The 27,645-nt window shown below is 43.3% G+C and overlaps 1 protein-coding gene across 1 annotated transcript; it reads right to left on the bottom strand.

The window, feature by feature from the left end:
• Positions 1–50: 50 nt before the first annotated feature.
• On the bottom strand, positions 51–27,364 carry PNLIPRP3 (pancreatic lipase related protein 3). The gene is made up of 12 exons (XM_024555758.4): positions 27,182–27,364; positions 23,384–23,538; positions 17,990–18,109; positions 17,199–17,330; positions 15,517–15,625; positions 11,932–12,051; positions 11,726–11,848; positions 8,505–8,623; positions 5,914–6,046; positions 3,645–3,756; positions 1,425–1,592; positions 51–1,147 (listed from the first exon to the last, which is right to left on the bottom strand). Exons 1-12 carry the CDS (start codon positions 27,228–27,230, stop codon positions 1,084–1,086), a joined length of 1,404 nt encoding a protein of 467 aa, XP_024411526.2. The 5' UTR covers positions 27,231–27,364; the 3' UTR covers positions 51–1,083.
• Between the last annotated feature and the right edge of the window lie 281 nt (positions 27,365–27,645).

The raw sequence follows: 27,645 nt of genomic DNA on the forward strand, positions 1-27,645 counted from the left end.
ATTTCCTTTTTTAAATTAAATCATTTTTATTGTTATTCTATTACGGTTGTCCCAATTTTCCCCCCTCTGCCTCCTCCGCCCATCCCACCACATGCTCCCACAGTCCATTCCCACAATCTTGTCCGTGTCCGTGGGTCATTCATACATGTTCTTTGACTAGTCCCTTCCCCTTCTGTCCACCATTGTCCCCTCCCTCTTCCTCTCTGGTCACTGTCAGTCTGTCCCCTGTTTCCATGCCTGGGGTTCTATTTTGTTGGATAAGGACAATTGAATTAGAAGAAACTGAAGCAAAATGAAAGAAAAAACACTATGGACACATTTAAATACAACAATATTGTTATTGTGAACACAAAGGCTTAGGCAAGTGCTTTACAAATGAATGCTGCCTTCCGGCTAGATAATTTGTATCATGGCCTCCAAGGCCCAGGGCGTTGAGTACCGCTGCCTCAGGAGGGTTCTAGAAGGGGCTGATGATCCTCGGGGCCCATTGCCAACTGACGTACACACTGTAGATAAACTCCAAAGCCCGTGTTACCCCGCATATGCCCTGAAGACCAAGGAAAACCTTGGCAATACTAATGTGCTCCCATCAGTTTTCATTATTAACAGGTAAACATTATCAACCCACAGGGTTACAATCTATATATCATGAACTCTAGTCATAATTTGTCATAGCAAGGTTTAAAAACATAATAAATATTCTTCACATCATTTTAGAACAATGATTATTCTACCTGGAAATACTCAAAACCTGCTTCACTCAGCCAGGGAGCCCCCCTTTTGCCCAGGGGGTCACGGCAACACTGCGGCATCACCCCCTCTCGTTCTGGGAACTTCTAGCACTGCTCCGTGTTTTGCTGATTTCTAGAACTCCATGGGCCACAGCCCTATCCTCTGTCCTAGGGTCCAGGCTATTTTTAAGGCACATATAAAAGTTTATCACTGAGAAAAATATTCTGTACAGAAAAAAACAACTGTACTGTTCTATCTCATTTACAAAGGCCAAGTGGAGTCCGATGACCAACTAAAAGGAGGTTATGTTTCATGTTCCCATTAAATAACTCCATCAAGACTGATCTGGGATTAGCATGGCTTCAGGGTCTGAGAAATCATAGGTCCCTTGATGTCCTGGCTGCAGAAGGTAGATCTGAACAATGTAAAGAGGGAAAAAAAAGGATATTAATACGACCCCGGGGAGGGGGGAGAGACATCGGTAGACCCTTTAAGTAATGAATAATTAGCATCTTGTAAACATTTTTGCAAATATAGTGTTGATTAGATGATGCTTCTTTTCTTTAATTGCAAAATTTCACAATATACAAATTTTTATACTAGTCGCAAATTTCCAATTATATATGGGTTTCAAATACCACTCCGAAAACTTAAACCATGTTTGAAAATGCAAAGAGAAAAGTAATACTTACTCATATCCATATTTTCCAGATATATCTACCACCATTTCTGCTCCCAACTTATTCTGAGAACGTCCAAGTGAATGTTCCTTCCAAATGAACTCCATGCTTGTAACGTTGCCAACATTAACATCTGCATCAATTAATTTTGTGTAAGCCCTTCCCAGCTGAAGTGTTCCACTGTAAACAGAAAAGTAAGACTCATAACCTTGTACCGGGCAGTCGCCCCGGTGAGTGAAAGGCATCTGCAGTGCACCATGGAGGAGAAAGTTGCGTTTGCTGGCATTTTCTCACAGGGGATTTGTTCTTTCTATTCACACTGGCCAGAGTTCTCAGAATAGTGTGGTTCTGAAGCTCGAGAGAAGGGTGAGGCAAGTGGGGAGCTTGACTAGTTGATTTTGGGGGCAGGCCTAGAGAGGCACTATCTAGATGAGTTCTCCATAATGATCGATTGGGTCTTAGCTTTGCAGTATCAGAAACCAGATTTTATTGACACTGAGAAATGATGATACTGCCAATAATGGATGAATTCACCCAAAACTGATTCATAACTACATGACTGTTTATCAGTTTGCAATGGACAAATACTTCCTTTTATTAACCAGAATGTTCTCCTAGTCCTTCTCTGGTACCTTCTTTATCTTTATCAAAAGAATTGGGAATCAAAAGATGTTTCGGTGGGCATGGCACGAGAGCAGAGAGAACTGGATTATCTGTGGCACGTGGCGTACTTTATCCAAGCTGGCGTTAGAGCTTCCCTACTCCTGCTGTTTCCCTATTCCTTGAATGATTTATTGTCTGTCTCCTCTAATGGAAGCATAGGCTCCATGAGAGTAGCACCGCGTCTATATGCCCAGCAATTAGAACAATTCCTGGCACACAGTAGGCATTTAAATGTTTCAAGTCTAGACTGGAAGCTTGACTGAAGACTAGACATAGGCTGGCTTACCAGTTTATTTAGCTGACTTTATTTTAAGATGAAACATCTAGTGTGAACCCAAAATGCTTGATAATTCTTAAAACAGGATTGGGTGACTACCTAGGAACATCACAAACAGCTTCTTCACACACCAGAAGTACAGAAATGCCAAAGCATTCTCACAAGCCCTAAAAGCGGCAGGAACTGCATATTCATACGCCCCCATCCCCGCCCTGGCCCAGAACAGGTGCCTTTGTGCAGGGCGCCAACCACACAGCCTTGGGCAGTGTGTCCTGGGCCTCAGAGTGACAGGCACACGATTGTGTTGGGGGCCTACAGAGACATGAAGAACAGGTCGAAATGAGATGCCAAGCCAGGGAAGGGTATTTGGAACAAAGGAACAGCAAAGGTGAAGAGGGGCAGGGAGGAAAGGGCGGGGATCTACTCAGTGCTGGGCGGTGCAGTCAGGGAAACCTGGGAGAGCTGCAGGTGAACACAGCCACACACAGCAGACGCGGCCAGACAGGTGCCGGGCCTGGGCATTAACTAGGATCCAGACGACACTGGCTGAACCTGCATTTGCAGGCAGGTGCCGCAAGGCAAGATAACATACAGACTCTGCCAGAATGATTAATCCAATGCATCCTTCACATGAGAAGATAACCACAAAGCCTCTGCCCAATATTTGAAGGTGATGAAAATCAAAGAGGCAAAACATTTAATCTGTTCATCAGTTTGCAGGGGGTAACATCTAATTAGTGTGTAATGTTAATTCTAAAATGAATCACAGAATTAAATGATGAAAGTGAAATATGTAATTGATCAAAGAAAAAGATTAAAGGAAACTTGAGATGAAAGGGGACTGTAGCCCTAGATACACAGGTAACTGTCTCTACTGAGAGATTTGTCCCTTTGTCCCAACACATGTCCTGTATCTGTGGGTACCACCACAGTAGCTTATTAGAAATTTGGCAATTGATATAAATGCCTTATTTCATAAGTCATTTGAAACCCACACAAATAAAAATATATGCCGAACTTTGTAATATTTAAAGGACTGAAGGATAACTATATATCTGATTTACTTGCCTGTCATCTTTTTCCTACTTGCTTTATTATCTAGATCTGCATTTTCATGTTATCATTTCCTAACACTTTCTGTTTGTAGCTGGAACTGTGGAGAAAATATGTGGCTTGATTTCTATTTTATATCTGGAAATCAGGAAGCAAAAGGGCAAGTCAGATGTAACATGACAGGTTGTGGTTTTACAGGAAAAGACAAGATGGAGCCACTCACCAAGCCCGTCACCCACCTGGCCACCCCCAGCTCCTCCGTCCTCCCAGTCGTTCCTCTTACACGGAGAAATATGCTCCCTCGGGTGGCATTGTTTCCGTTGAGTCTGACGGACAATTTGTGCCTCCAGCCTTGAAAGAAAGAAAAATAGAGGGTTAAAAATGTGTGAAAAGCACAACAGCCCCAGCATTTTAACATAAAGGCAACTTTGTAACTTTCAGTGTTCAAGGGGAATGGGGCTGTTCACGTTCATGAAAAAAATTCAACTTTTGATAGTTTGAGTGAACTTGGTGAAAAACTACGTTTAAAAATACGTATAGATGTTCACATTACCATTTCCCACAAGTCAATGGTTTCAGGATATTTTACAAAGAAAATTCTATAATTTTCCAGGCAGTTTAGGATTTTTTAAAAGGGAAGTTGCGTGTCTTCTTCTGTCCACTTCCCTGGACTCTGCGGCATGTGTTCCTTTCCACAGCCAGGTGTTTTATAGGCCAGAGTTTGACCACAGACCCAGAAAACATCTAGAAAACCCACTGGGCAAGGAGCTCTGTGCTGTCACAGTCACTTTAGAGGTGAAGCGAGTTGCCGCTTCCTCTCCTGAAGGGCTAAGTGCTAGGGATGCCCAGTCGGTACAGGTCTGGGTCGGCACGGACCTGCCTGCAGGATAAATCCTTTGCAAATGGTCAAGTGTAACATTTTAAAAATTGTAGAGCCAAACAGATTTTTCATTTTGAATTGTATAATTATTGCATGTTATTGTGTTATTTCATAACACATTGAAAAAAAAAGGAATTCTTCATAAAGTTGTTTGAAAAGCAGCGGAAAGGGAAAAAAACCTACTAGAGAGTTTTCAGTTCATGAGGTAGTCATCGCCAAAGAGTTCTCTTTCCTTCCTCCGCCTGCCCCACAGCAGTGAGGCTCTCTCTGTCCCTTCTCCAATGACATCACTGTCCCCAAGCTCACCAGTGGCAAAATGCATGCTTCATCCCACCCGCCCCTTTGGGCCGCTCTCTCCCTTGACCTGGGACTGCACCCCCTTCCTCCTCATCTTCTTTTCTTGGCTCCTTTACTACTGCCCCATACCGACTCTGCCATCTCCTCTTCTGCCTGTTCCTCCGTCTCCTCTGCAGGGTCCCCTCTCTCTGCTTTCTCTCTTCTCAGCTGGAGACACTTTGCCTGGGTGATCAGGCCATTGACTTTCACAGCCCTGGTTACTGCCTAAATGTGGGTGACTGTCCAGTCTCCATCTGTGACCACAGCCATCTCCGGAGGCTGCGCCCCGCATCTCCAACTGCCCAGTGGGCAAGTCCTAAAGGCATCACAAACCCGGCGTGTCAGAAACTGAGCCCATCAACTTACTCCAAACCAGCCCCTTTCCTTTTGTTACCAAGTTCAGAAAGTGGCCTGCCATCCACTCAGCCAGAACCACCGTGACTTCTCCATCTCCTGCATCCCTCAGATCCATTCACCAAGTTCGTTTTTGCTGCCGTCTCTCAACCACCTTTGTGCTCCCTGAACGTCTCTCTACCTTTCTGCCTGGATTGTTGCAACAACTTTCTCATTTTTTCTCCCAGCTTCGTTGAGATAAAATTTACATGTAAAAGTGGGGAATTTTAAAGTGTATAACATGATGGTTTGATACACTACAGATACGGTGAAATGGTGACCCCAATAAAGTTAGCCAGCACATCCATTACTTCACATAGCGGGGAGATAACACTGTTCTAACGGGTCGCTCTGCCTCACCTTGTGCCCGTCTAATCCGTGCAGCAACTAACAGTGTGCTTTTTCTAAAAAAACAGCCTGATAGTCGCAATACCCTTCAGTGCTTTTCCACGAGCCCAGAAGAAACAGACTCATGGTGCAGTTTCATTATTTGACCCATTTATCCCTTGGCTGCATCTCATATTACTCCCCTCCTGGTCTCAGCTCTCTCTGACCTCCAGGCAATTCCTCCAGGCAGTTCCTTCTGCCAACAGCTCCCCATTTCCTGCTCCTGCCTGTAGCCTTTCAGGAGTCAGTTCAGAAATCACTCTCTCTCAGGAGGCGCCCCTGGCCTGGGTGTGGAAGTTCCTCCTCCGTCTGCTACCACAAGGTTGACTGAAGCAGAGATTTTTTTTTACCTCCCTCTCCTCCGTGAGCCTAAACTTACCCAGTTGTTCCTCTCCGCATCCTCAAAGTCCGGCCCACTGCCCACTTACTTAGTAGGCCTTCAGGAAAAACTGTCAAAATTTAAAAGATAAGTACCTTAAAGCATTACAATAGAACTTAGTTATAATACTTACGGGCAAATGGGGAAAGAGGCCCAGTGTTTAAAAAATAATAGGATCTATTAGGCTTCCTATTTTTGAGGTGAAATCTGTCAGCAAAGTGACCCATCGTCGGGCAGCCTTCTTTGGGACAATGGAAGCAATTTCCCTGGTGACAGAAAGCAAGAGGTAATCAGAAATGTAATTAGAAATGTCTTTCGATAAACTTATGATATAGTATTAAACAATAATAAATTGTTGGAATTTAACTGAAGTATACGCATTTAAAAATGACTAAGTGGCCCAACAGGCTACCCTGCTTGTTTTAAAAACAAAACAAAATAAGACAAAAACTGACAGAAAAAGAAAAACGGCCTTTTAGAGAAACGGGTAAGCAACGAGACTAGACGACCCACGCAGAAAAGGAAACTCAGATAGACAATACTGTGTAAGAAGACGTTCAGTCTTGCTAGTTGTCAGGGGTGTGCTAATTAAAACAACGTGCAATTTCATACTCGGCAGATTTGCAAATTCAAACAATTGGCAAATTCAAGTACTGGTGAGGACATTGAGTGGGGGATTCTCAATTGCTTCTGATGGGAATATAAATTCACGGAAATTGCAGACAGCCACTTGGTAATGTATAATAAAGATGGAAATGCACATACGCTTCGACAATCTCCCTTCTATTACCGGTATATATCACCACGAAACTTCCACCCATGTACTAAGGAGACATGCAGAGGTGTTTATTGCCAAATTGCTTTTGATAACAAACAACTGAAAACCATCAAAATGCACATTTGTGGGGGAATGAATAAATAAATTGTGGCCAATTCCTACAAAATAAATATATAGATCTACATACATCAATGTAGATTTCAAATTTATAAAATTAAAAAAAAAAGCAAACCCAGAAAGATCCTTATAGTATGATACTATTTATTTGATATATATCTGATTCACATCAAATGCTGCTTTGGGGAGATAGTGAGGAAATGTAGGGTACTTAAATTCTTTAATTTTATTTGTATGTTTTAAAATCTAAAGCAAAACTAATAAGATGTTAACTTTAAAAAATCTTTGGTGGTATTCTTTGAGTATTAGCAATTTTAGATTTATCTGTATATCTGGGCTAGAACTATAGTAAAACATCCCATTTAAATCTTCATTTTTAACAAAGAAAAATTCTAAGAAAAAAAATAATGGCTCACATTTCCCGAGCACCTACCATGTGCCAGGCACTGTTCTATCCTGTGCGCCCCACGCCCGGTGGCCCCACCCCCCGAAGACCCGCCCCGCGGTCGCCATTTTAAGTGATCGGAAAAGCTAGTCGCTCCGGTCCCATGGCCGGGCGCCATCTTGGCGCCGTGGCGCAGTGGGTCCCTGGGCTGGTTGGCAGGGTGGATGAGGTGGTGCGAGCGGACCTGGGATTGAGCGTGAGGGACGCGGGGGAGGTGGCGCCATCTTGGAAGTGATGAAGGTGACGTCCCCTGAGGGGTAGGCGCGGGCTCAGGCCCAGGGGTATGGGGTGCTAGCTTCAGGAGCGTAGGTTTTTTCTCACATCCCAGGAAAATGAATGAATGATGTGCTGCTTAGTCTCTGGAGCCAAAACATTTGCATCTCAGTGAGACTGGCCTGCCATATTGAGAGTAAAGCCAGAGGGCAATCCCCTCCCGGGCTCCAGCTGCTGTCACTGGTCAGCCAAAAAGCAGACACAAGCATTAGATTATAATTGTGCTTTTATTAACATCAGACACTAGCAGTCTGAGAAGGTGCTGAGTTAAACCCTAACACCAACCTTACCTTGAGCTTTCAGAAGCAAGTTTATATAAGAAACGTAAGAATTTGGGATGGGGAAATTCCTAGGGGGGAGTGCGCTGGTGCTATTTCATGGTGGGGTGGGGGGGGCAGGCAGCTGAAACGGAAGTCAGCAGCTTCTTCCTAAACTGGCTCCTTTGTTCCGGTGTAACCTCTGCGTTAGAATTCCTCTACCTCACTTCCAACTACAAAATAGATTTTCTTTCTCGTTTTCATAGTGATAACCAAATGAAAAATATGCTCAGCTCAGAGCTGGCACTGCGGGCTTTATGACTCAAGTGAAATCAAATTTGGTATTTTGTCACATATTGATCTGTGTGGAACTCCTGTGAGCTATCTGTGCCTTAGTTCTGCTCTGTATAAATAATTAAATTTTAATAAAATAATTTGAATGTTCCAAGTGAATCGTAACATGTTTGGGTGTAGCTATTGATTGGTTCAGCTTTCTTGGGGCATTTTTGAAGATGACATTTAAAATATATACATAGACAATTTTTTGCCCTGGGCTTATTTCAGTTACACAATAGCATCTAATTACTGCATAACAAATGGCCAAAAAAGAAAAATTGGATATAATGTTCAAAAGAGCTGACACAACCAGAATACAAATAGTTGGTTTACTCACTGACGCCTTTCGGCACCCTCAGCTGCTGCTCAGTCCTCGGTACAGAATTTACTACTTCTCAAAGTGGCGGATGCCCTTTGTTTTTTTTAACCACAAACTCAAAGCCCTAATTTTTAGTTGGCTGAGCATGCCTCAAAAAATGGCTTGCTAATTAAATTCCACTGCAAAATGCTTTACTTACGGCTTTAAAAGATTCGTAGGATCTACAAGGATAAGCAATAAATGCATCCGGGTTGAGAATGCTTTCCATATAAAAGCGATGGCTTCGGGCGTGGTTGCAATCAAAGAAGGAAGCCATTTCTGTGAAAACAATTTGCAATTAACTGGTAGCAATGAACGGGTTAACTGGTAACGGAGAGTATGAACCACTTCTTTAAATAAGTAACTTTCAGTGGCACTGTCTTGACCTGGGTCTAGAGACCTGGATGTTACACATGTGTCAATATTACATAGCGTTTCCTCTGTGCCACAGGATTCTCTGTGTGAATCTACAGGGACATTCAGGCAGGGCACAGAAACAGTGCAAATGTAGAGCACTTGGTGCTCTGACACTAACACCCTCCAAACTTCCCGGATCTCTGGCTTTGCACTCAGAGCTTGTAGTATCTCTGCGCACAGAGCATCTCCTTAGACCAATTACTCTTGTCTCTCTGTCTCCGCAGGAAGGACCAGACTCCCTCCTGCTCAAACACACACAGCCGGCAATGTTAACCAGTGCAGACCTTCCGCTGAGCTTCCAGGTGTGACAGGTGGGAGGTGTTATGAAGGATGCTACAGACAGATTAGTTTTGTCATTGTCAGGCATAACATTATTGCCACCGGTATGAGGATTATCGCAATAGTTAATAAGATAGATCTAAGTTCACGTGTGTATTTGAAGACGTGCTCTCTTCACCTCACATAACATTTCACTGTACAGCATGAACCGTTGGTCCAATGGCCCGCACTGCTCGGCTGATCTTTGAGAAACTAGATTTTGGTTTCAGTGTAGGGGGTGGTGCGTCATCATTCTCTGACAGCAGCCTCCAGTGAAGCACTCCTTTCCAGACCCTGGTCCATCTGCAACACATGTTGCCATCCTCCCTTCAGGAGATGGAGCCCATATTTTCACCCTCCTGGCTTGCAGGCTAGTCTCGTGACTTGATTCGACCAATAGGAAGTGGAAGAACTGACACTGTGCCGGTTCTAGGGCCTTGTCTTGGTCTTAAGTGACTTTCTAGAATCCATTCTTGCTCTTTTGGAACCCAGCCTCCAGGTTAAAAAATCCAGGTTAACTGGCTGGGGAGGGAGGCCCTGAAGGATAATAACTTAGAGATGAGAACAGGTACCAAGACCCCAGATGTGGGAGGCCACCTTGGGCCTTCCCACCCTGCCCAGGCCCCAGCTGGTTCCCTCCCATGAGTAACCCCAGTGGACACGTGGCAAAGTGCCTCTGCAGAGCTCGACCTGAATCCTGAGCCTCAGAACCCTGGGCACAAAACCATTGATGTTTTAAACACTATGGTTTCTCATGCAGTTGGTGACCGAGACAGCAAAGTTTCACAAATGCAGTAATTGGCATTATCTTTTTTTAATGGGGACTTCTTTTATGTAAGGTCTCTTTATGTACAGACTTATATTCATAATTAATTGTGATTTAGACAAGATGGTTCATTAGAATATAGGAAACTCTGAATTTTAAAAGTAATGACCTTTTAGTAATACGTATAATGTAAAATGGAATATCTTGTGGTCTTAAAACTCACTTAAAGACCTAACATGATTGGTAAATGTGTTTTTAATCCAATAAAGTTGTAGAAAATCTAATGTCTCAAAATGATAGCTTATGACAAATGCACATTTTACTTGAATTAATTCTTCACAGAAGTTCAAATGCTCTGTGTATCGCACTTACTACAGTTATATAAAGCAGCCTTATGATCCATATTTTATCCTAATGGGAAGGATTTCAAATTACAACATGGAAAATGAGAGAAGTAAGTTTTATATGGACCTTTTCTGAACAAATACTGCTTATCAGTACTAGGTGGGGCTGGCTTTAATCCTGATTTCGAGTATCTGTACATTCTGATTTTTTAAAGTAGTTACTTCAAACAGATACTTTTAATCCCATTTCCTCTCTGAGAACAGATACTAAAACTTTTGTAATTCATCTCTAGGGGAGAAGAAATTTGAGCTCCTCTCAATGACATGGTTTGCATGCCTGTCCGCTACATCAGCCACATAGAAGATCAAATAATTATGATACCTAGATATTCTGACTACACAGGATTCTGTGGTGAGATATTTAAATCATCCAGATACTTGTTATCATATCATCATACATTATTATATATCATTATATGTTATATGTAATAAATTTTATTATTTACATGATGATATATAGAGATGGGGAGGAATGGAATTCCCAAATAATAACTTTTTGGTGCCTTTTAACTAAGTGCCCTATAGGGATGATATTATTATTATTATTATTATTATTATTATTAGAAACCACTATAAAAGGTTAAACATTATTTGTTTAATTTATGCTTAATTTAATTTGTGATCCAGTGTGTTTCTGTTAAAAAGTAAGTCAAACCACTTCCCTCTTCCGCTCAAAATCCCCCCATGCCTCCCGCCCCCTAGAGCACAAGCTGGGGTCTTCGCTAGCATCCTGGAGGCCCTCTACTGTCTCCCTCCCTCACTGCTCCTTTTCTAACCTCACGCCCTACTACTCTCCTCTTTTTCACTGTGCTCAAGCCACAGCAGGCTCCTGACGGCCATGGACCTCCCAGGCAGGCTCCTACCCCAGCCTTTGCACTTGCTACCTCCACCCCTCGGCCTGGAATGCCTTTCCCCCAGCTGTCCACAAGGTTAACTACTGCAGGTAATCTTCCCAGTAAGGACTTCCCAGCCACCCTATCCAAAATCTCCTTTCTCCGCCTCACCCACCCCATGCTCAGCAACACATCGCAGCCCCATTCCAGGCTTTATTTCGTTTCCTTAACATTTATTCTGTTACTGTTTTTCTAGCAAATTAGAGTATTAGCTTCGTCAGAAAAAGATTTTTGTCTCTTCCTTTCATTCCTATACCTGCTGTTCCTAGGACAATGCCTGGCACCTAGAAAGCACCCGATACATAGTTGTTGAATGAAGGAACCCTCCTTGTTTATACCGAGTGACTACAGTATGCTAGACATGCTGTTAGGCCCTGAGTATCCAAAAGCAACTAGACGTGGATGCTGACCTTGCAGATCTCACAACTGGGGGGAGCTCCAAGAATGGGACTCTAAAGTTTGGTCTAAATTATATTTTTATATTATATTATACTATATTATATACAAAAGGATGTTGATCCTGTCCAAGGGGGGAGCTGAGTGAATGTGTAACAGCAGCCTTCCCATTTCAGAAGGTATTTACCTTTCTTGTAAGCATTGAAATTAAACGTAAATAAAGGTGTAATTAGGTCGTCACATCCTGGCATATGTTTCCCTCCGTTTGGGTAAAAGTCAAGGTGTCCACAGGCGTTAATAGTGCCGGCACCTGAAACAGAGGAAAAGCAGGATGAATGCTCCTGAAATCTCCTCTTTGCGTTAGTGTAGTTTCTGTCTGTGGTAACAACTTACCAAACTCAAAGAGGAAGCGAACTGCATTGGTGTGAATAACATCGACGAGGTCGGCGTCCGAGGGGTCCAGCCTGACCTCGTTGGGAGTGTTGTGGAAATATGGCCCGGCCGGGTCCAACCCTAGGAAAAAGCGTGATGACTGTTAAACCGAGCCCTGTTCTACTCTAGAGCACACTGACGGTGTTGCTATTGTGGAAGGGTAGACGGTGAAGGCAAGGCATTCTTTTCTACCTGCTTTGCATAGGTCCAACACCACCCAGGACACAGTACACCTACATAAACTGAGTACCCGAGGTCTGTCCTGAAGAGGTCCAGCCATTGTTAATATAACAGGAATGGTTTGTGAGACATCATTGTAACCTGACAGCCAAGGAGAGCGGACTGGGATGCACGTGCTAACAATGACAACCTCACTGTACTAGTCAGTGGGGGCAGTAGACGCCATTGAGTGAGCATGTGTACTGTGTGGCCGTCACATTCAAAATGGCTGACTGAATCTGCATAGAATTTTGTGTTAAGCTTGAACATTCCTCCATGGAAACTATGCGGATGATTCCGAAGGCCGCAGCTATGGGCAACTGGTGATTGGCAGCTTCATCACGACAATGTACCCACTCATGCATCACATTTCGTGAAGAGTTTTTTGGCAAAACATCAAATCACTCAGGTGATTCAGCCCCACTACAGCCTAGATTTGGTGCCCTGTGACTTCTGGCTTTTCCCAAAATTAAAATCACCTTTGAAAGGGAAGAGATTTCAGACCATAGATGAGATTCAGGAAAATATGACTGGGCAGCTGACGGTGACCTGAACTGTGTGAGGCCCAAGGTGCCTACTTTGAAGAGCACTGAGATGTCATTGCCCTATGTACAATGTTTCTTGTATCTTATATCTTCTTCAGTGAATGTCTCTAGTTTTCCTATTGCATGGCTGCATACCTTCTGGAGAGACCTGGTACAAATGCAGGGTCTGTGTGTATCGTAATGGCAGATTCCTGCGCACAGGTAAGAATGTGGGTCTAGACAACGCCCAACAGCCAACAAAGTCAGAAAAACCAAAGTGGCTTGTCTAGGTCTGTCCATGGAATACCATGTGGACAATTAAGGTCAGGGTTGGAGATGACCTTGAGAGAGCATCTGCATGCAAAATAAATAATAAATAAGAATAAAACACAGCAGCTCTTCAGAATGTAGAGATGAATCTACAAAGCCACATAGTTAAAATGATAGTTAAAAATCTAATTTTAGTCCTTAGCTCACGCTCACTTACTCCTACTTCATTATATTCCGAAGCCCGGAGAAGTGAGGTGACTCGACAAGGTCACCAAGTATTAGAGGCAAAACGGACCAAGAGCCCAGATGCTCAGCCCATTGTCTCCTATTCAAATGTCTAGTAAAATACAGGTAAGATACCCGTTCACATGTCCACTCATTGACACAGTCAGCAATTCTTCCTGAAGGACTTACTATGTGGCAGGGGCTAGAGCATAACCATTTGGGACCTGTGTTTATTAGTGTGTGTGGATTTGAGCGCATGTGTGTGTCAGCATAGAGGGGTTAATCTCCTCTCAACTAGGAAAAGCACGGATGTTGTTTACCGATTAAAAAAGAAACATGAATCAGCTGAGTAACCCCCAAGCTATCGTCATTTATAGTCAGTGATCCATGATAATTCCCACCAGATATAATTACCATAGACGTAGAGACTTACCCATGTCTTAAAATCTACCAAGTCAATGTTGTTCTAAACTAGTTTTACTATAAAGTTAAGATCTTTCTTGAGGTCTCAGTTCTTTTGTTACTCAGGGGACATGAGTTTTTCGAAATCTAACCACCTAGAAAGAATATAGATTGCAACATCCAAATTATGTAAATTATTTGGATGTTCCGGGAGACTTTAAAATTTTATTGTTTTCTATTTACTCAACAGGATAATTCACTTGGCAGGAAAAAATTGGAGCTATATGGTATCTGATTTTTGAGATAAGAATTAAGAGAGACAAATCTTCATGAATTTATTGTAACCCGGTATGAATTCGTAATGCATGTAGGGCAACATTCTTCCCTTTAACTTATGGTTGAAATGCCCTACCAGCTGCGTAGGCCCCGTGAGGGTCTACCTTCAGCTTGAAAACTTAGAGAACTTGAAAACTTAGAGAAAAGGGGGACTTTTGCCACCCAGTGACTTCGGAATAAAAACAGCATTTAATTATCCTAAACAGGAATGACAGTGATGGGCTGGGTTGAAGTTGGGGTCAGACAGCTGGGAAACGAGGAAGCCTTGAGCAGGAGGAGACTCTGTTATATCAAGAGATTGCAGAGGCAAAATATTTTGAATGCAACTTGAAATTCTTTACTCTTTCTATAAAAAATATTTTTAATTGAAATTTGAATTTAAAGCATATGTGTGTACACCCACTACGTGCCTGGCCTGGGGTGGGGGCGGAGTAAGAGAGGCTCTCTAAGTAGTTCAACGTCTATTGAAAATAACAGGCACATGAAAATGATAAGACCATGCGATACAACATTTGTATTTTCAAGTATAATAAGAGGCATATTTCCAAGAGTCTGGGAAGCTCAGAGAATAAACTGTGCCTGAGGAGGACACGTTTGAGGTGAGTCTTGGAGGACAAACGGTGGATGTTTAGGGTGAGGATGAAGAGCACGGGCAGAGGCACAGAAATAGGAAAAAAACACGAGGAAACGTGAAGTGTTTATAGGACAAGCTAAGAAGCTTTAGGCAGTGGGAAGTCTCCAGCAGCGGAGAGACCCGGCCTGTGTTCAGAGAGATGACGAGCCTGGAAGTTCTTGGGAAGACTGGGCTGGGGGCACCAGCCATGACAGCCAAAGTCCAGGCAAGAGATAGAGAAGGCCCGGGACAGTGGCCAGGGCCTGGAGAGGCACAGATGGGTGAAGGAGACATGGGACCTGTGGGCTGACTGTTAGTGGGGGATGCAGAGGAGGGAGGGGCCAGCCCAGCCGGTCAATGGCAGAGCTGATACTTTTATCTCTATCCATCTGACTCAATTATCTCGGAAGTCAGAATGCAGGGAAGGGGTATGATTAATTATCATTCTCAAAAGCCTAATTCACAGTGTATGCTTTACTTTGCAACTTCTTTTTACACTTAACAGTATACATGGGGGTAATAGTAAACATTTTGGCAGTAGGAACAGCATGTGCACCGGCCTTAAACACGCCAGTTCCATACTGCTGGCGCGTCCTGAGTGAGCTATGACCCAGATGCGTCACGGACATGCCTCCGGCACCATCGGTGGGGCTCTGACTCTTTCTTTGTGTCTGGGTAGTGGAACTGCAAAGCCTGGGGTGTGTCATAATTCTTTCAATCATCCCCTCCAGGTGGCCATCACCTGGTTTCCATTACTTCGCCAGCACAGACAACGCAGCAGTGAACGCCCTTGAACGTGGATCTGCACACTCTTGCTCTGCAAGCACGTCCGTCTTTTGGTTTAGGTGAGTCACATTCCCTCCTATTTTATACTTGCTTCTGGTGCTTTATTTGATGTTCAGATACTTAATGTTGTGTGTAAAAAAAGTAGGTACAAAAATTCAAGGCCCGACTCACCAGTTATTCTTCCAAGGCCTGGGGTCCTTGACCCAGCTTCCCCCGCCAGATGAGCTCCCAAGCTGTGGCCAATCAAGTGCACTTTAGAAGGGGAATATCCAAACTGTTTCTGATGGGTTTTTTAAAGAAGAAAAACAGAACAAATATATTTAAAAGAGCAGGCAGAATGGCTTAAATATGCTTAACATAAGAAAGGAGCCGGCATGTTTCTCCCTCTCACATATAGGATGGGGACAGGCAAAGTGACAAAGCGACCCCCATGTCCACCCGTATCCTTGTCTGGTGGAAGGACAGTGCATCAGGCAGGCCTGGTGGCATGCCTTCCGTCAGAGGCCCTCCCCCTGTGTGAAGGGACCTCATGGTCCTTGGGTGCAGGACAACCGCCCAGGGACAGATCTGTGGCTTCCAGCCCATGCACATCCTTCTGGAGACTCAACCCTTCTGGCCCAGCACAGGTCAAAGGCAACTCACACCTGCTGTTAGCCGCCTCCCCCGCGGCTGCCTCCTGCAGTTTAAGGAGGGTATCACAGACGTCTGGGACAACGTGGGACCTAGAGGGGCCCGTGGATTGATGAAGACCCCGGGGTCAACACAGAAGCTCACAAGAACTTACGGCTGGTTTTTCTCTGAAGAGGAGATGAATTCAATTGTATTCTTTGTATAAATGAAGACCGACTCTAGCTGCCTCCTTAGGATCTACTCTCCCCTGACAGACGGGGGCAGAAGGAGAGTGTGGGGGCAGGGAGAGATGCGCAGGGGCAGGTTGACACGTGTTGGGGGGGCAGGGAGGAGCATTGGGCTCTCTGATTCTTCTCCAGGCTGTTTCTTGTCTGTGCTCCAAGTTCTGGCATCACTGTCTCTGGCCTCCCACCTAAGCTGCCGATCAGGTCCCTCTCGTCCCATTGCCTTGGATTTGCTCATATCACTGTGCCTACAGCCTGTCAGAGCAGACATGCTGTGCCATTCACCGTGTACCTTCAGTCCCCAGAATAGTGCCGGGCTCACAGCCAGCACAAGGCAAAATACTTGTTGAATAAATGGGTGAACCCTCTTAAAAATCTGAAAGCGTCATAAATCTTTAGATTTTACTTGGCTGCATTTTATGGTAGGAAATTACTTTCTATAAGGGTAGAGCATTTGGAAATTTTTAAGTGCCTCTGGGTATATCCCTTATAAAATAGCAAAATCTATTTTACACATACATTTATATGTGTATGTAAAATGTATAGGATAAAGAGTTTGTGCCTGGACTCTCCTACAGACCTAATTCACCACCATCAAACCTAATTTCTGTAAGAAAATGCACTTCCCGTTCTAAACAAGTAGCATTCATAAGCTGGAAATAGTTAACAATAATTAAGGATAGGTTTACAATGGGATGAAAACTAACAGCGATGGTCCTATAGGCAGATCAAAGTAATAACCTTGAAGGGGGGAAGGACAGGGGAAGCCTTTGGTGAGGAGCCTGTGAAGGAACACTGCCACCATGTGGCGCTTTGTATAACCACAGGCACTTGCACAAGAAGTTACTTCCCTTTTCTGGCTCCCACATGTGAAAGCTTACTATGTCACGTGTTCAGTGCTTGTGTAAGCTAATAAAAAGAACCTAAACGTCCCCCAAATTCTTGGTGTCATGATGTAAAACCAGTTAAATCTAATTTAAAAATAATAACTCTTCTTACCAGGAGAACATCAATAAAATAGGCCACCTCGGCTCCCGCCACGCGGAGATTGCTTACGGCGTGGATGTATTCCAGAGAGCCGTTAATCCAGTCTACGTTGATGCAGTTCACATCTTCCACGTTCAGCAGCACCTGGTGCACAGGGTTAGTTCAAGTGGTAAAGAAACAAGGATGAAAGAAAACCAAAGTGCCTGAATAATCGACTCCATAGTAAGAAACAACACAGGCAGCAGAGCGTACTACACGCCAGGCCTTCTCCGAACCCTTTTATATGCGTGAACTTATTCTGTCCTCACTTGGAGATAAGGAAACTGAGGCACAGCTAGGTTAATTGACTTGCCTGTGGTCACCGGGCCAGTCGGTAGACCCACGGTATGAATTCAGACGACCCGATTCTACCACACCCCTGGGGCCTTGTAAGTAAGTGCTCGCTATGTTAGCGGTGTATTTAGTCTTCAGTATAAGAAAGGAAACTTAATTTCTTGAAGTGAACTTAGAAATCTCTGTCCCTTAAATTAAACAAGATATTGACCCTACCACTCATTTTTGTGTGTGTGTGAAAAGTGAGGATGATCAAATAGTAATTTAAAAATATGCTCCCGTTATAATTTATGTAATTTGTAACAAGTGAAAGTAAGTGGGAAGTGGATCATTCGCTGCAGGCTTTGGAGCATGCATGGACAGCGTGAATAACTGAATGGGGGGTTCGCGAATCTGCGCTGACGCCCGGCACAGCGCATCCACATTCAACATGGACTTTCCCACTAAAGAAGCGTTTGCTCCCGTCGTACGTTGCACATGTCTCGCTGCCATTGTCCATCCGACTTCCATCCAGGTATGTTGATACGCGTCATCTTGTCTGTGCTGAAGTGTGAGTCTTGGATAGTGAGGTAATTAACGGCACTGATCTCCTGTTTCAAGTGAAAAGAGATGAAGGTGAAGGAACAATTCAGTTATTTAATATTTAGTAGAATTATTCTAAATCTGCTAGAAAATATTCCACTAAATTTAATTTTTAACAACCTCTTTCCATACATTTTTTACCGAAGAAATAGTCTCTAATGCATATTGCAAAAGTACAAAAAAGTTATTAATACACTACAAAATGCAATATACAAATTTAATCAGGAGGACAGGCAGTAAGGTTGGTTTTGAGGCAATGTTTCCGAAGCTGGGTCGGTTTCAGTCGGAACCTCAGTAAACCCAATTTTGTGCAGTACTTCTCACTTGCCAATGTAATTCACGGGAATTGTTTTATCTGAGACTTAGAAGTATGTTACTAGGGTGGCATGTTACTAAAGTAGACTGTACACCCCACTTTATGAGTGAGGAATACAGGTTAGAATTTTGCCACACGAAAGACAGCAGCATATGAAAGACAATTTTATGTGATTGCATTAAATAGTCTGTTGTCTTTCTTATATTCTGTGGCCTTGGTTTTATAACCAAACTCTCAAAAGACTTTGGAATACTATGATTTTGTTATTAAGAGGAAGATTAAAAGGCACAAGGACAAGCAATTCACTAAGACAAAAAATAATAATTAGCAAATAGTAAGTGTGACAACAGTGAATCCTATCATCAAAAAGCCGCGCACTGAGACACCTGTGAAATTTAAACAAACAGCCTGTCACCAGCTGCCCGTCCTAACGGTGTTATGCCATTAATCACACAACTTGCTGGCTAAAGGGTCTCTGAGACTGTAAACAGTTGTAAGAATCAGACGCTGGTTTACATGGTAATTACAATAGAGCTGACACTCTATCAGTCTGTGTGTCAGGAATTGTTTGAAGAACTTTATAGGGGAGCCCATTTAACCTTCACAACACAGTGAGGTAGGTACCAATTTAACAAATCGGGAAAGGGCGCAATGACAGGCGCCGAGGCACTTGTCCAAACGTCTGTAGCTAATGAGTGCTGAGTGGGGTGCAAACACGCGCCCAACCACCGGGCTCTCAAGCTGTGATGGGACCACAGTGTTCTCCACTGATGGGGCCCAGACCAGGTGTGGGATCTGCCGAGGCAGGTAATAAAGTCAACTGTACGCAGGCTCTGCCGGAAGCGTGTATCTACCAAGTAATGGAATCCAAGGGTAAAACATGTGTCCGTCTAGCGTCTAAAAGAACCCAGATGTCCAGTTCAGCTCCAGCTGCAGCCCCCTAAACACCTACTATATTCCCGTTTCCACACCCAAAAAGCCTATTTCAGGGAGGAATTTAGTAGAAAAATTTGTTTAGTCTTTCCCTGTCAAGGGAAGAGTTGGAAGAAGGGGAATCCTAAGCAAGTGGCAATCAGACAAATATTGTGGGATCGGAGCATCCTCCACTGTCACGAGAGCCACTGAGGAATTTAATAAAGGAGGGAGGTAGGAAAACATTTTGTTCACTTTTCATTCCATCTGGCACCCCCTTCAGATGGCATACGGACCTAGACAACGGGAAATTCCAAACATCGTGGGATCAAAACAAGGCAGCTGGGATTCTGCTGCCACAAGGAGAGAAACTAAAAAAGGTGGCAGAACAGAACAGGTTATCCAGAGAAAGGGCTACTTAAAGCATCGACGGTTAGCAGGGTGCTCGGGCCTTTCCTCCGAACATTCTTATCTTTGACGTGTCATGGAGCCCAGTTGGTATGAGATCAACCCATTCTACAACTGCTGAGCCCTTCACAGGTGACCTCATTTCCAGTATGTCAAAAATAGTCACCACTTAAGTATGTTCCAGCCTGGACAATGGCTACAGGAACAGAAACTACCATAATTATGCAAAATGTGCATCACCCCTACTGTCTGCACGAGCCACTCTGGATTAAAGAGTCATGGATTCCAGGGGGAAGTGGGTCATTTTATTCTTGCAGAAAGGTGATGTGAAGACCTCTGACTGTCAGAAGAGCAAGTCCATTGTGCCATGCCCCGCCCCCTGACAATTCCTCCTTCTGGGAAAAGAGGATGTTAAACCTTTGCATGTTCACGCCTGCTTTCTCATAAACAAAGGCAGTCAAGTCATGCTGTACAGCACTTGGGCCAAACCTAGGGCGATCCTTTCTGCTTTTTAGTAGAACACCTTGAGTCCATCCTATGTCCTAGCTGTTGTTAAAAAACGCTGTAACAAAATAACACCTGTATGCTCTCAGTGCTTAATGGGCAACTTTTACATGATAAGAATTAAAGTGTATTAAATTTGGTAAGACTTAACTTCTTGTCTAATCTCTTGAGTTTGATAAGGAGCCAACAGAATTACATTTTGGGGGGCCCAGTAATCTAAAGATAATACAAAATTGTTTAATAATGCTCCAAATGATAGTATAATTAAATTATTTTACATATGTTAAGAATGTGTGAATTATTAATTAAAGTTATTTTGTCATTTTTCAAAAAAAAAAAAGACCCCACTGTAGCAACAAACTCTCTGGCTTATATGCGCTGCAAAATCCAGGTACCAATCTAGTTTGTCACATGTGATTCTTTCCAATGGAAAGGAGTGGAGGAGACCCGAGGAATGATGCTTTTATGGTCGTTTTATTAGGAAAGTAGTGGTTTCTGATGTTCTCTTCATTGCCTGTGAGGCCCAGCCTCACCTTAAGACTAGTCTTCATCATCTTCTGTGCTAGTGCCTGTGCTCTACAAGGTTCAAGTGCATGGTCACTGTGCAGAAGCATGAAGGACCAGTGAGTCCTATGAGGACTGGGGGTCAAGAGCAGGAGATACAGTTAGTCCTGAATGGACACATACCCAGAAACTCCTAAACCGACAAAGGCACTCCAAATATTTGTATTCAACTAGATTCTCTATCTTTTAGAAATTATGGTAAAATATATATAACATAAATGTTAAAAAAATTTTTATTGTATTTTTTCCATTCCCCAAAAGTTACCATATAAACCATTTTTACACGTGCAATTCAGTAGCATCAATTAGTCCCAATGTTGAGCACCCATGACCGCCATCCCTCTGCAGAAGCTGTCCATCATCCCAGAGTGAAATTCTGTGTTGTTAAACACCAACCCCCATGGAGCTCTGCCCCTCACCCCTAGGGGTTACCCTCCTACTTTCTGTCTCTATGAATTCGGTCATTGGAGGAACCCCATCCAACTGAAATCATACAGTGTTTGTCCCTTCGTGTCTGGTTTATTTAATTTAGCAAAATGTTTACATGGGGCATCCACAGTATAGCCTCTATCAGAACTTCATTTCTTTTTAAAACTGAGTAGTAAATAAACATTGAAGCTTTGATAACATTTTCTTCGTAAGTTTCTCTGTACTCACAATGAGAACTCTTCTTTGCTGTTGATAGAGTTGTCACCTACCGAGCAGGTGGTGACTTTCAGTGAAGAGTCGTGCGCAGATGCACGCATGTGTCTGCTAAGCAGACAGCTACAGCGCGGATTATGTTGTAGGATGCGCAGGCAGAGCGAAGGCTGCCTTGGCCGGTGAGGCCGGCCCTGCGTGTGATGGGTCCGATGGGACGCAAGCCTCAGGGTTGTAGATGCGGGCCCAGACTGAAAACGATCTCGCTGTGAGGAGTGCTCCTTCTCTGACCCCTTTCCCTCCTGCTCCCTAAATTCAGATGCTCCCCGGGGCCTAGTCTCCTGCTTTTCCTCTGCCCTGAGACTGCCAGTGTTCTTTAGGTTTCAACTCTCACCTCTGGGTCAAAGGCTTTGAATCCATTTCTCCATCTCTGCACTGGCCCCTAAGCAGTAACACTGAAATCTCCAAAAGCTTGCCCAAACCTCACCTGTCCGCAATGTAACTCATTCTCTTTTACCCTGAATATTCAGGCGAGAGGGTCATTAGTCTTCCAATCACTCATGTGTGAAGTCCCGGGGCAGTTTATGATGTCGATCATGTCAGTTGTCTGCTGTCACACTCCCAGTCGGGTCTCGGCCCGGGCTAGTGCCCCATCCCTGATGCACCACTGCCCTACAGCATTCCACTCCTCGTGGTGCAATAGGGCGCCCTGTGATCGCGGAACACGCTGTGTGTGCAGCGGCCTAACTGGTCGCCACTAGCCGTGCCTGGCTGTTAGAGACTGAAAATGTGGCGCTGTCGCTCAGTGGTTTCAACTTTTTTCTTCTCATGGCACACATAAACTAATGACTAAAGTTCTGTGGCATACCAAAAAGAATATGTGTTTTGCTGATGTGACAAAAAATAGGTGTAATTTTGACTCATTCACACTGGATGGCTATTGTTGTGTTGCTGCTGTCATTTTTTTCATTCCACTAACTCAGGGAAAAGAGGTCAGTGCCCCTGACTAAATAGTCAGGTACTGCGTGTTTTAAAAATTCATGGGGCACATCGGCTGACAGTCGCTGATGTAGCTGATGAACTGAATTTTTAATTTAATTTAATTTTAATAACCGCATGCAGCCAGTGTCTACTGGGCTGGACAGCACAGTACTGAGGGGTCTGACTGTCACCTCCAGGCTTTCGGAGGGTACACTCCACTCAGCCAGGGTAACTGTCCTACAGCCTCTTCAAAAACTCTCAGTAGGGCCTCCTGGCTCTGAGGGTGAAATCAGAACTCCACGGGAAGCAGGGACGTGACTTGTTTCTGTCTGCTTTGCTAACTCACTCTACCTTTGAGGACTTCCTTTCTGTCCCCAAACCCGGATTTGTCCATGTCACTTTCTTTGTCGTCCCCCTGTCTGCGTCTCCATATAAGAGCCTTGCTCACCCTCAGGACACACGTCCAATGTGTGAGTCCCCTTCAAAGCCTTTCCTGGTTACCACCTCCACCCCCAGGGGAAGGGCAGCCCTTCCTCACTGTGTTCTCGGAGCTTAGATCGCAGACCACAGTTCATGTTGCAATAAAGGTATTTGTTTATATACCCTGTTCCCCTAATACAATACACTTAGGACAGTGTGCTGCTTACTCCATTCAGTACGAGTCCAGAACAGGTGCTGTGGCTAGATCCCAGGCTTACCTGTGGAAGGCTGTCAGTATATTCACTGGACAAAATGCCAGATTTACCTCATATGAAACAACATATTCAGAGACATTTTCATATTTAAATACTAGGACAAATAATATAAGAAGACTATCTGGCTCACAATTGTAAAAAGAAATGTACTTTCTTGCAATCAATAGTGTATGCCAGAATAGGTTACCACATCTGTTGTCTATGTCTGTGGCTCCAGCTTCTATTTTAGAATAATCTATCAGGAAGGCAGCAGGTTAGGTTACCTGAGAGGTCCTGGGGTTGTGTCTCGTGTAGAGCAGGAAGCGGGTGTTTATTTCCTCGGGGGACCAGGGCAAGCCAGCGAACTGCCTTGACAGAGTCCCGGTCCATGGTAAACCATCTTTAAAGCACCCCACCCGGTCATAGCAAACTTCTTTTCCTGCAACAGGAACATGGAGTGGAGGTGGAGTGGGAACCAGGCCCACGGAGGGGCTGTGTTTCCCACTCTGAAGGTTAATTAAAATCAGTCCGTAAGTCAAACAAGTCTGTCTCAGGGAGCATCTCTTCAAAAACTGCTCCCTCCCCTCCATTTATGACCATGACCTTGGAGATCGCAATGCGGCAGGTGAGAGAGTACGGGCTTTGGAATCAGACACTCCTGGCTTTGGGTGATTATTTAACCTTCTTTTGAGTCTCATTTTCCTCCTCTGTGAAACGAGGGTCATAACTCTTGCCTTACAGCCTTGTCATGTGGGCCGAGTGGCCTATGACATGGGAAGCCCTTGGGATCAGGCCTGAAACACAAGGCAAAATGAGATGCTGAGCTGCTACCTTTGCTTGTTGGGCTGAAAGCGCTCGGTCAAAGGGATCTCTGTCCCCAGAGCCTAGACGTCTAATGCACGTTTCTTGAGAGTGTAAATGAGAGCAAAGTTTCATTCAGCTTGAGCCGAATTCCTTCTTTCTGGAGCTCACTTTACTAACCCCTAAAAGAGAGGCTTTGGGGAAACTCAGTCTTCATTGTGTCTGTCAGTCACTGACTAACTTATTCTACCACGCCAACCTTTTGTTTTCATTCATTTAATACTCAAAAACAAATACTTCATTTCAGGCTGTTTTGTGGAGGGATGGATCAATTTATTCAATTACAATTATAATTTATAATTATTTATCCACTTTGTGATTGAATTATTTATTACATTTATTATCATCTATTTACTTTATGATCATTTGTGAGTTTTTGTTAGAGCTGTTTGAAGACTTGAATTTGAGGATTTTTTATCACTTAATAAAAAATACTAAATAAGCCTTTGACTCTCAGATCCACCAACTTTTAACTTAATTTTAGGAGATCTCACATTCTCAAGAATGAGATTCCACATAAATGTAAAGAGGAAGAATGGAAAATTAAAATTATTTAATTTTAAAATATTTAAAACAATTGTGCAAATGAGCAACCTCCCCTGCCCACCCCCAAACCCAGCCCTTTTCCCAGAGCCAACCACTTAAAACATATGCAGTTCCTGTGGTCTCCCCATGTCCATATAATGTGCTGACACAACCAAGTTGCAATTAATTTACCAGACTTAGTCACAACGATCTACTAACTTGTTGCAATAATAAATGAGGATTTGACCCACCTATTCAGCCAAAATCAGGGCAAGAGACAGAATTCACAACAGTTGTTTTAACTGTGCGGTCTAATATAATGATGGCTATGAATGAATCCACACCAGTTGTTTTAACTGTGCGGTCTAATATAATGATGGCTATGAATGAATCTACACCAGTTGTTTTAACTGTGTGGTCTAATATAATGATGGCTATGACTCAGGGTTTGGAGGACTGAGGACAACAGGGTCCTTGTAAGTAGCTAGGAGGGAGTAACTGCAGGGAGAAGCTAGTAGCTCCAAGGCTGGCAGAAGACATGGAAGAGGCTGAGTTATTCAAATGTGGAAACTTGAGGAGAGGGCTGCTAGGTGGGGGGGAGGGTACTGGTTCTCCAGAACTGGGGTTTGGGCCCCTGAGGAGGGGTGCTAGCTCACTATGGCTGGCATCACTGAGTGGGCGCTGTGAGTCTGGTTCAGGGAGTATCAGAGAAGTTGTACAGTAGAACCAACGCCTGCTACTGGAGTGGCTGTGTTGGAGTGAAAAGTCATTGATGGAAAAACATAGACCAGAACCAGGAGCAAACAGGAAGGAAGACCTGCCTTCTCCCCACAGGAATACCCACGTCCCCCTAGGGTCCTTATTGACAGTGTCTCTGGGGGCCATGGCTGAAATGAGCACCCTGTCCCAGTGCCAGCAAAGCAGCAGCTGGCTTGAAGCTGAGGAACAAGAGCTCAACAGCCAGCCTGTCCTGCTCTCCACTTTGTCTCAAGTGTTCCTCCCGCGATAGTTTTTAGCTCATTTTTGATAACACTGTTTTCAGCTCATTTATTGACTTCCGCTGCAAACTTAAATAGTAGTCTTCAGTTTAAGTAATCCATACCTCATGTTCCTATAACCTGACTCTCTACCTTTGCAACATGAACTTGAAAGTGCGGCTGCCTCTCCCTCTTGTCCTCCCTTTCACCCTCCCGGGTGTGTCAGCTGCAATTCTGCTTTCACACCGTCAACATGGAGAACACGCAGGCTTTGTTCTGTAGTCATAAGGAAGTCTTCCATGTTTTGTCTGTAGGCTGACTCCACAAATAAATAAACAGAATTTATATGATTATGACTAGATAAATATTTTTCCTTCCGGAGCCAGCTAGCATGCTATAATTACATTTCCTTCTCTGCACGTCCGTTGCTCAGATTCCAATCCCTTCAAAGGAGGATATTCACATGAGTTATCTTATATGTGGATTGCTCAAGGTCAATGTCATTTTAGTTTGCTCCATATTTGAATCATGGCTTTCTTGTGCCAGTTTTGTTTTCCTGGTTTCTCTGGTTGCCTTTGTTTTTCTCTTGTTGGAAGTATAAAGGTGCCTCCTTCAACATATCCCTAGTGCAGCTTCTCACCAATACATCTCCTGCCTGCAATCCATTCTGTTTTTTCTTTTGAAGCATGCATATATCCAGCTCTGATCTGGAGCGATGATTTCACATTTGGATCTTGCCTTTCTAATACAACCTGCAGTTTTTCCCAGAAAGTCCAGCTGCCTTTATTTTTTTCATTTCCTGGCTTTACCCCTAAGTTCTCAACTATACTATCCAGTCTATGGAAGAGAGTTTGGATTTTGAAATGATTGTTATTAATGTTGTTGTGTCTTATGTTTGTCACCTACCAGGGTTATTGGTTACCATGATATTTTTTCATGAGGAAATACTGTAAAGAGGTCATAATTTAGAAGAAACTAGATGTGATGCAGGAGATTGATCAACATCATAGGTATTAAAGCCCCTTAGGAAAAAAAAAATAACGTTTGCTATAAAATTAACAAGTTGAAATTGGGCCAATTACTTAATGGCCAATATAAGGGAGGATAGGTACAATACTGAACTTGGTGGTAAGAACAAACACCACCAATGACTAGCACATAGTCAATGTGTAAGCAGTCCGCAACATAAAGACCACAAGCCAATGAATATTGAGTTCATGTGTGAGAAATGTCCACAGACCAATATTCCTTCTCAAAAATCATGACGCAAATGGAAAAAAATTAATGTGGAAGTTCCAGTCAGCATTAACCACTTCATTCATTCATTCATTCATTCATTCCAACATGTATTGAGCATCTACTGTGAGTCAGGTCGTGAAATCAGAAATATGCATTTTCTCATTTACTGTCACATATCCATCTTGGAAGTGAAGAAATTGAGACTTCAATGGGTACGTTACTTGACCAAGGCCAGTAAGTAGCAGATCAGGGGGCCAAGCACAAGACTACCTGGAAACTTCGATATTATTGGAAATAGATGCTTCACAATTGCTCTTCAGATTCATGCAGTATTACAAAATCGATGCATTTTCCTCAGATAACTTTATGACAAATGAATCACGATATAAACCGAACCCGTATTTCAAAGTCCAAGTCAATTACATTTTGGACATGAATATACTCATTTTTAAGGAATTTATTATAAGTTATGAGTCTTACCTGTTGATGTGCCAAAGAATAAGAGAGGAGCAATCCAAATTCCAAACATCTAAGTTGATTTTTAAAAATCACATAAAATCTTCTTGAAGATTTTTACTCGTGAAGTCACCTTGCTATAAAATGTTCAGCAGTTTTCTTCAAAAGGACGCCACTCACTATTGAAGCTGTAGGTCCAGAAGAGCACAGAGCACCTTGAATTCTATGCCCTGCAAAGTGAACGTATCATGGTCAGACACCCACATTAAGATAGATAATTAGTGGGGTGTGTCTTGCATTGTATACTGGTAATTAATTGTATGACGTTTTTCTGTTTCACCATTAGTAATATTTTGGTTGGGCACGACCAAGTCTCTCTTGAAAGTTATTTATTTATTATCTATCTATCTATCTATTTATTTTTGTCTTAAGCAACAGAAATTTATTTTAAGGCTTTGGGATGCTAGATAACAAACATTCAAAAGGTA

This window comes from Desmodus rotundus, chromosome 4 (genome assembly GCF_022682495.2).
Source record: "Desmodus rotundus isolate HL8 chromosome 4, HLdesRot8A.1, whole genome shotgun sequence".
NCBI classification, from domain to species: domain Eukaryota; kingdom Metazoa; phylum Chordata; class Mammalia; order Chiroptera; family Phyllostomidae; genus Desmodus; species Desmodus rotundus.

Coding starts and splice junctions, on each gene's coding strand:
- PNLIPRP3 (XM_024555758.4), bottom strand. CDS start 27,230: ATGTTTGGAATTTGGATTGCTCCTCTCTTATTCTTTGGCACATCAACA. Junction 8,624..11,725: donor TTTCAATGCTTACAAGAAAG/GTAAATACCTTC, acceptor TTGTTTTCACAG/AAATGGCTTCCTTCTTTGAT. Junction 3,757..5,913: donor GCCTCTTTCCCCATTTGCCC/GTAAGTATTATA, acceptor CTTTCTTTCAAG/GCTGGAGGCACAAATTGTCC.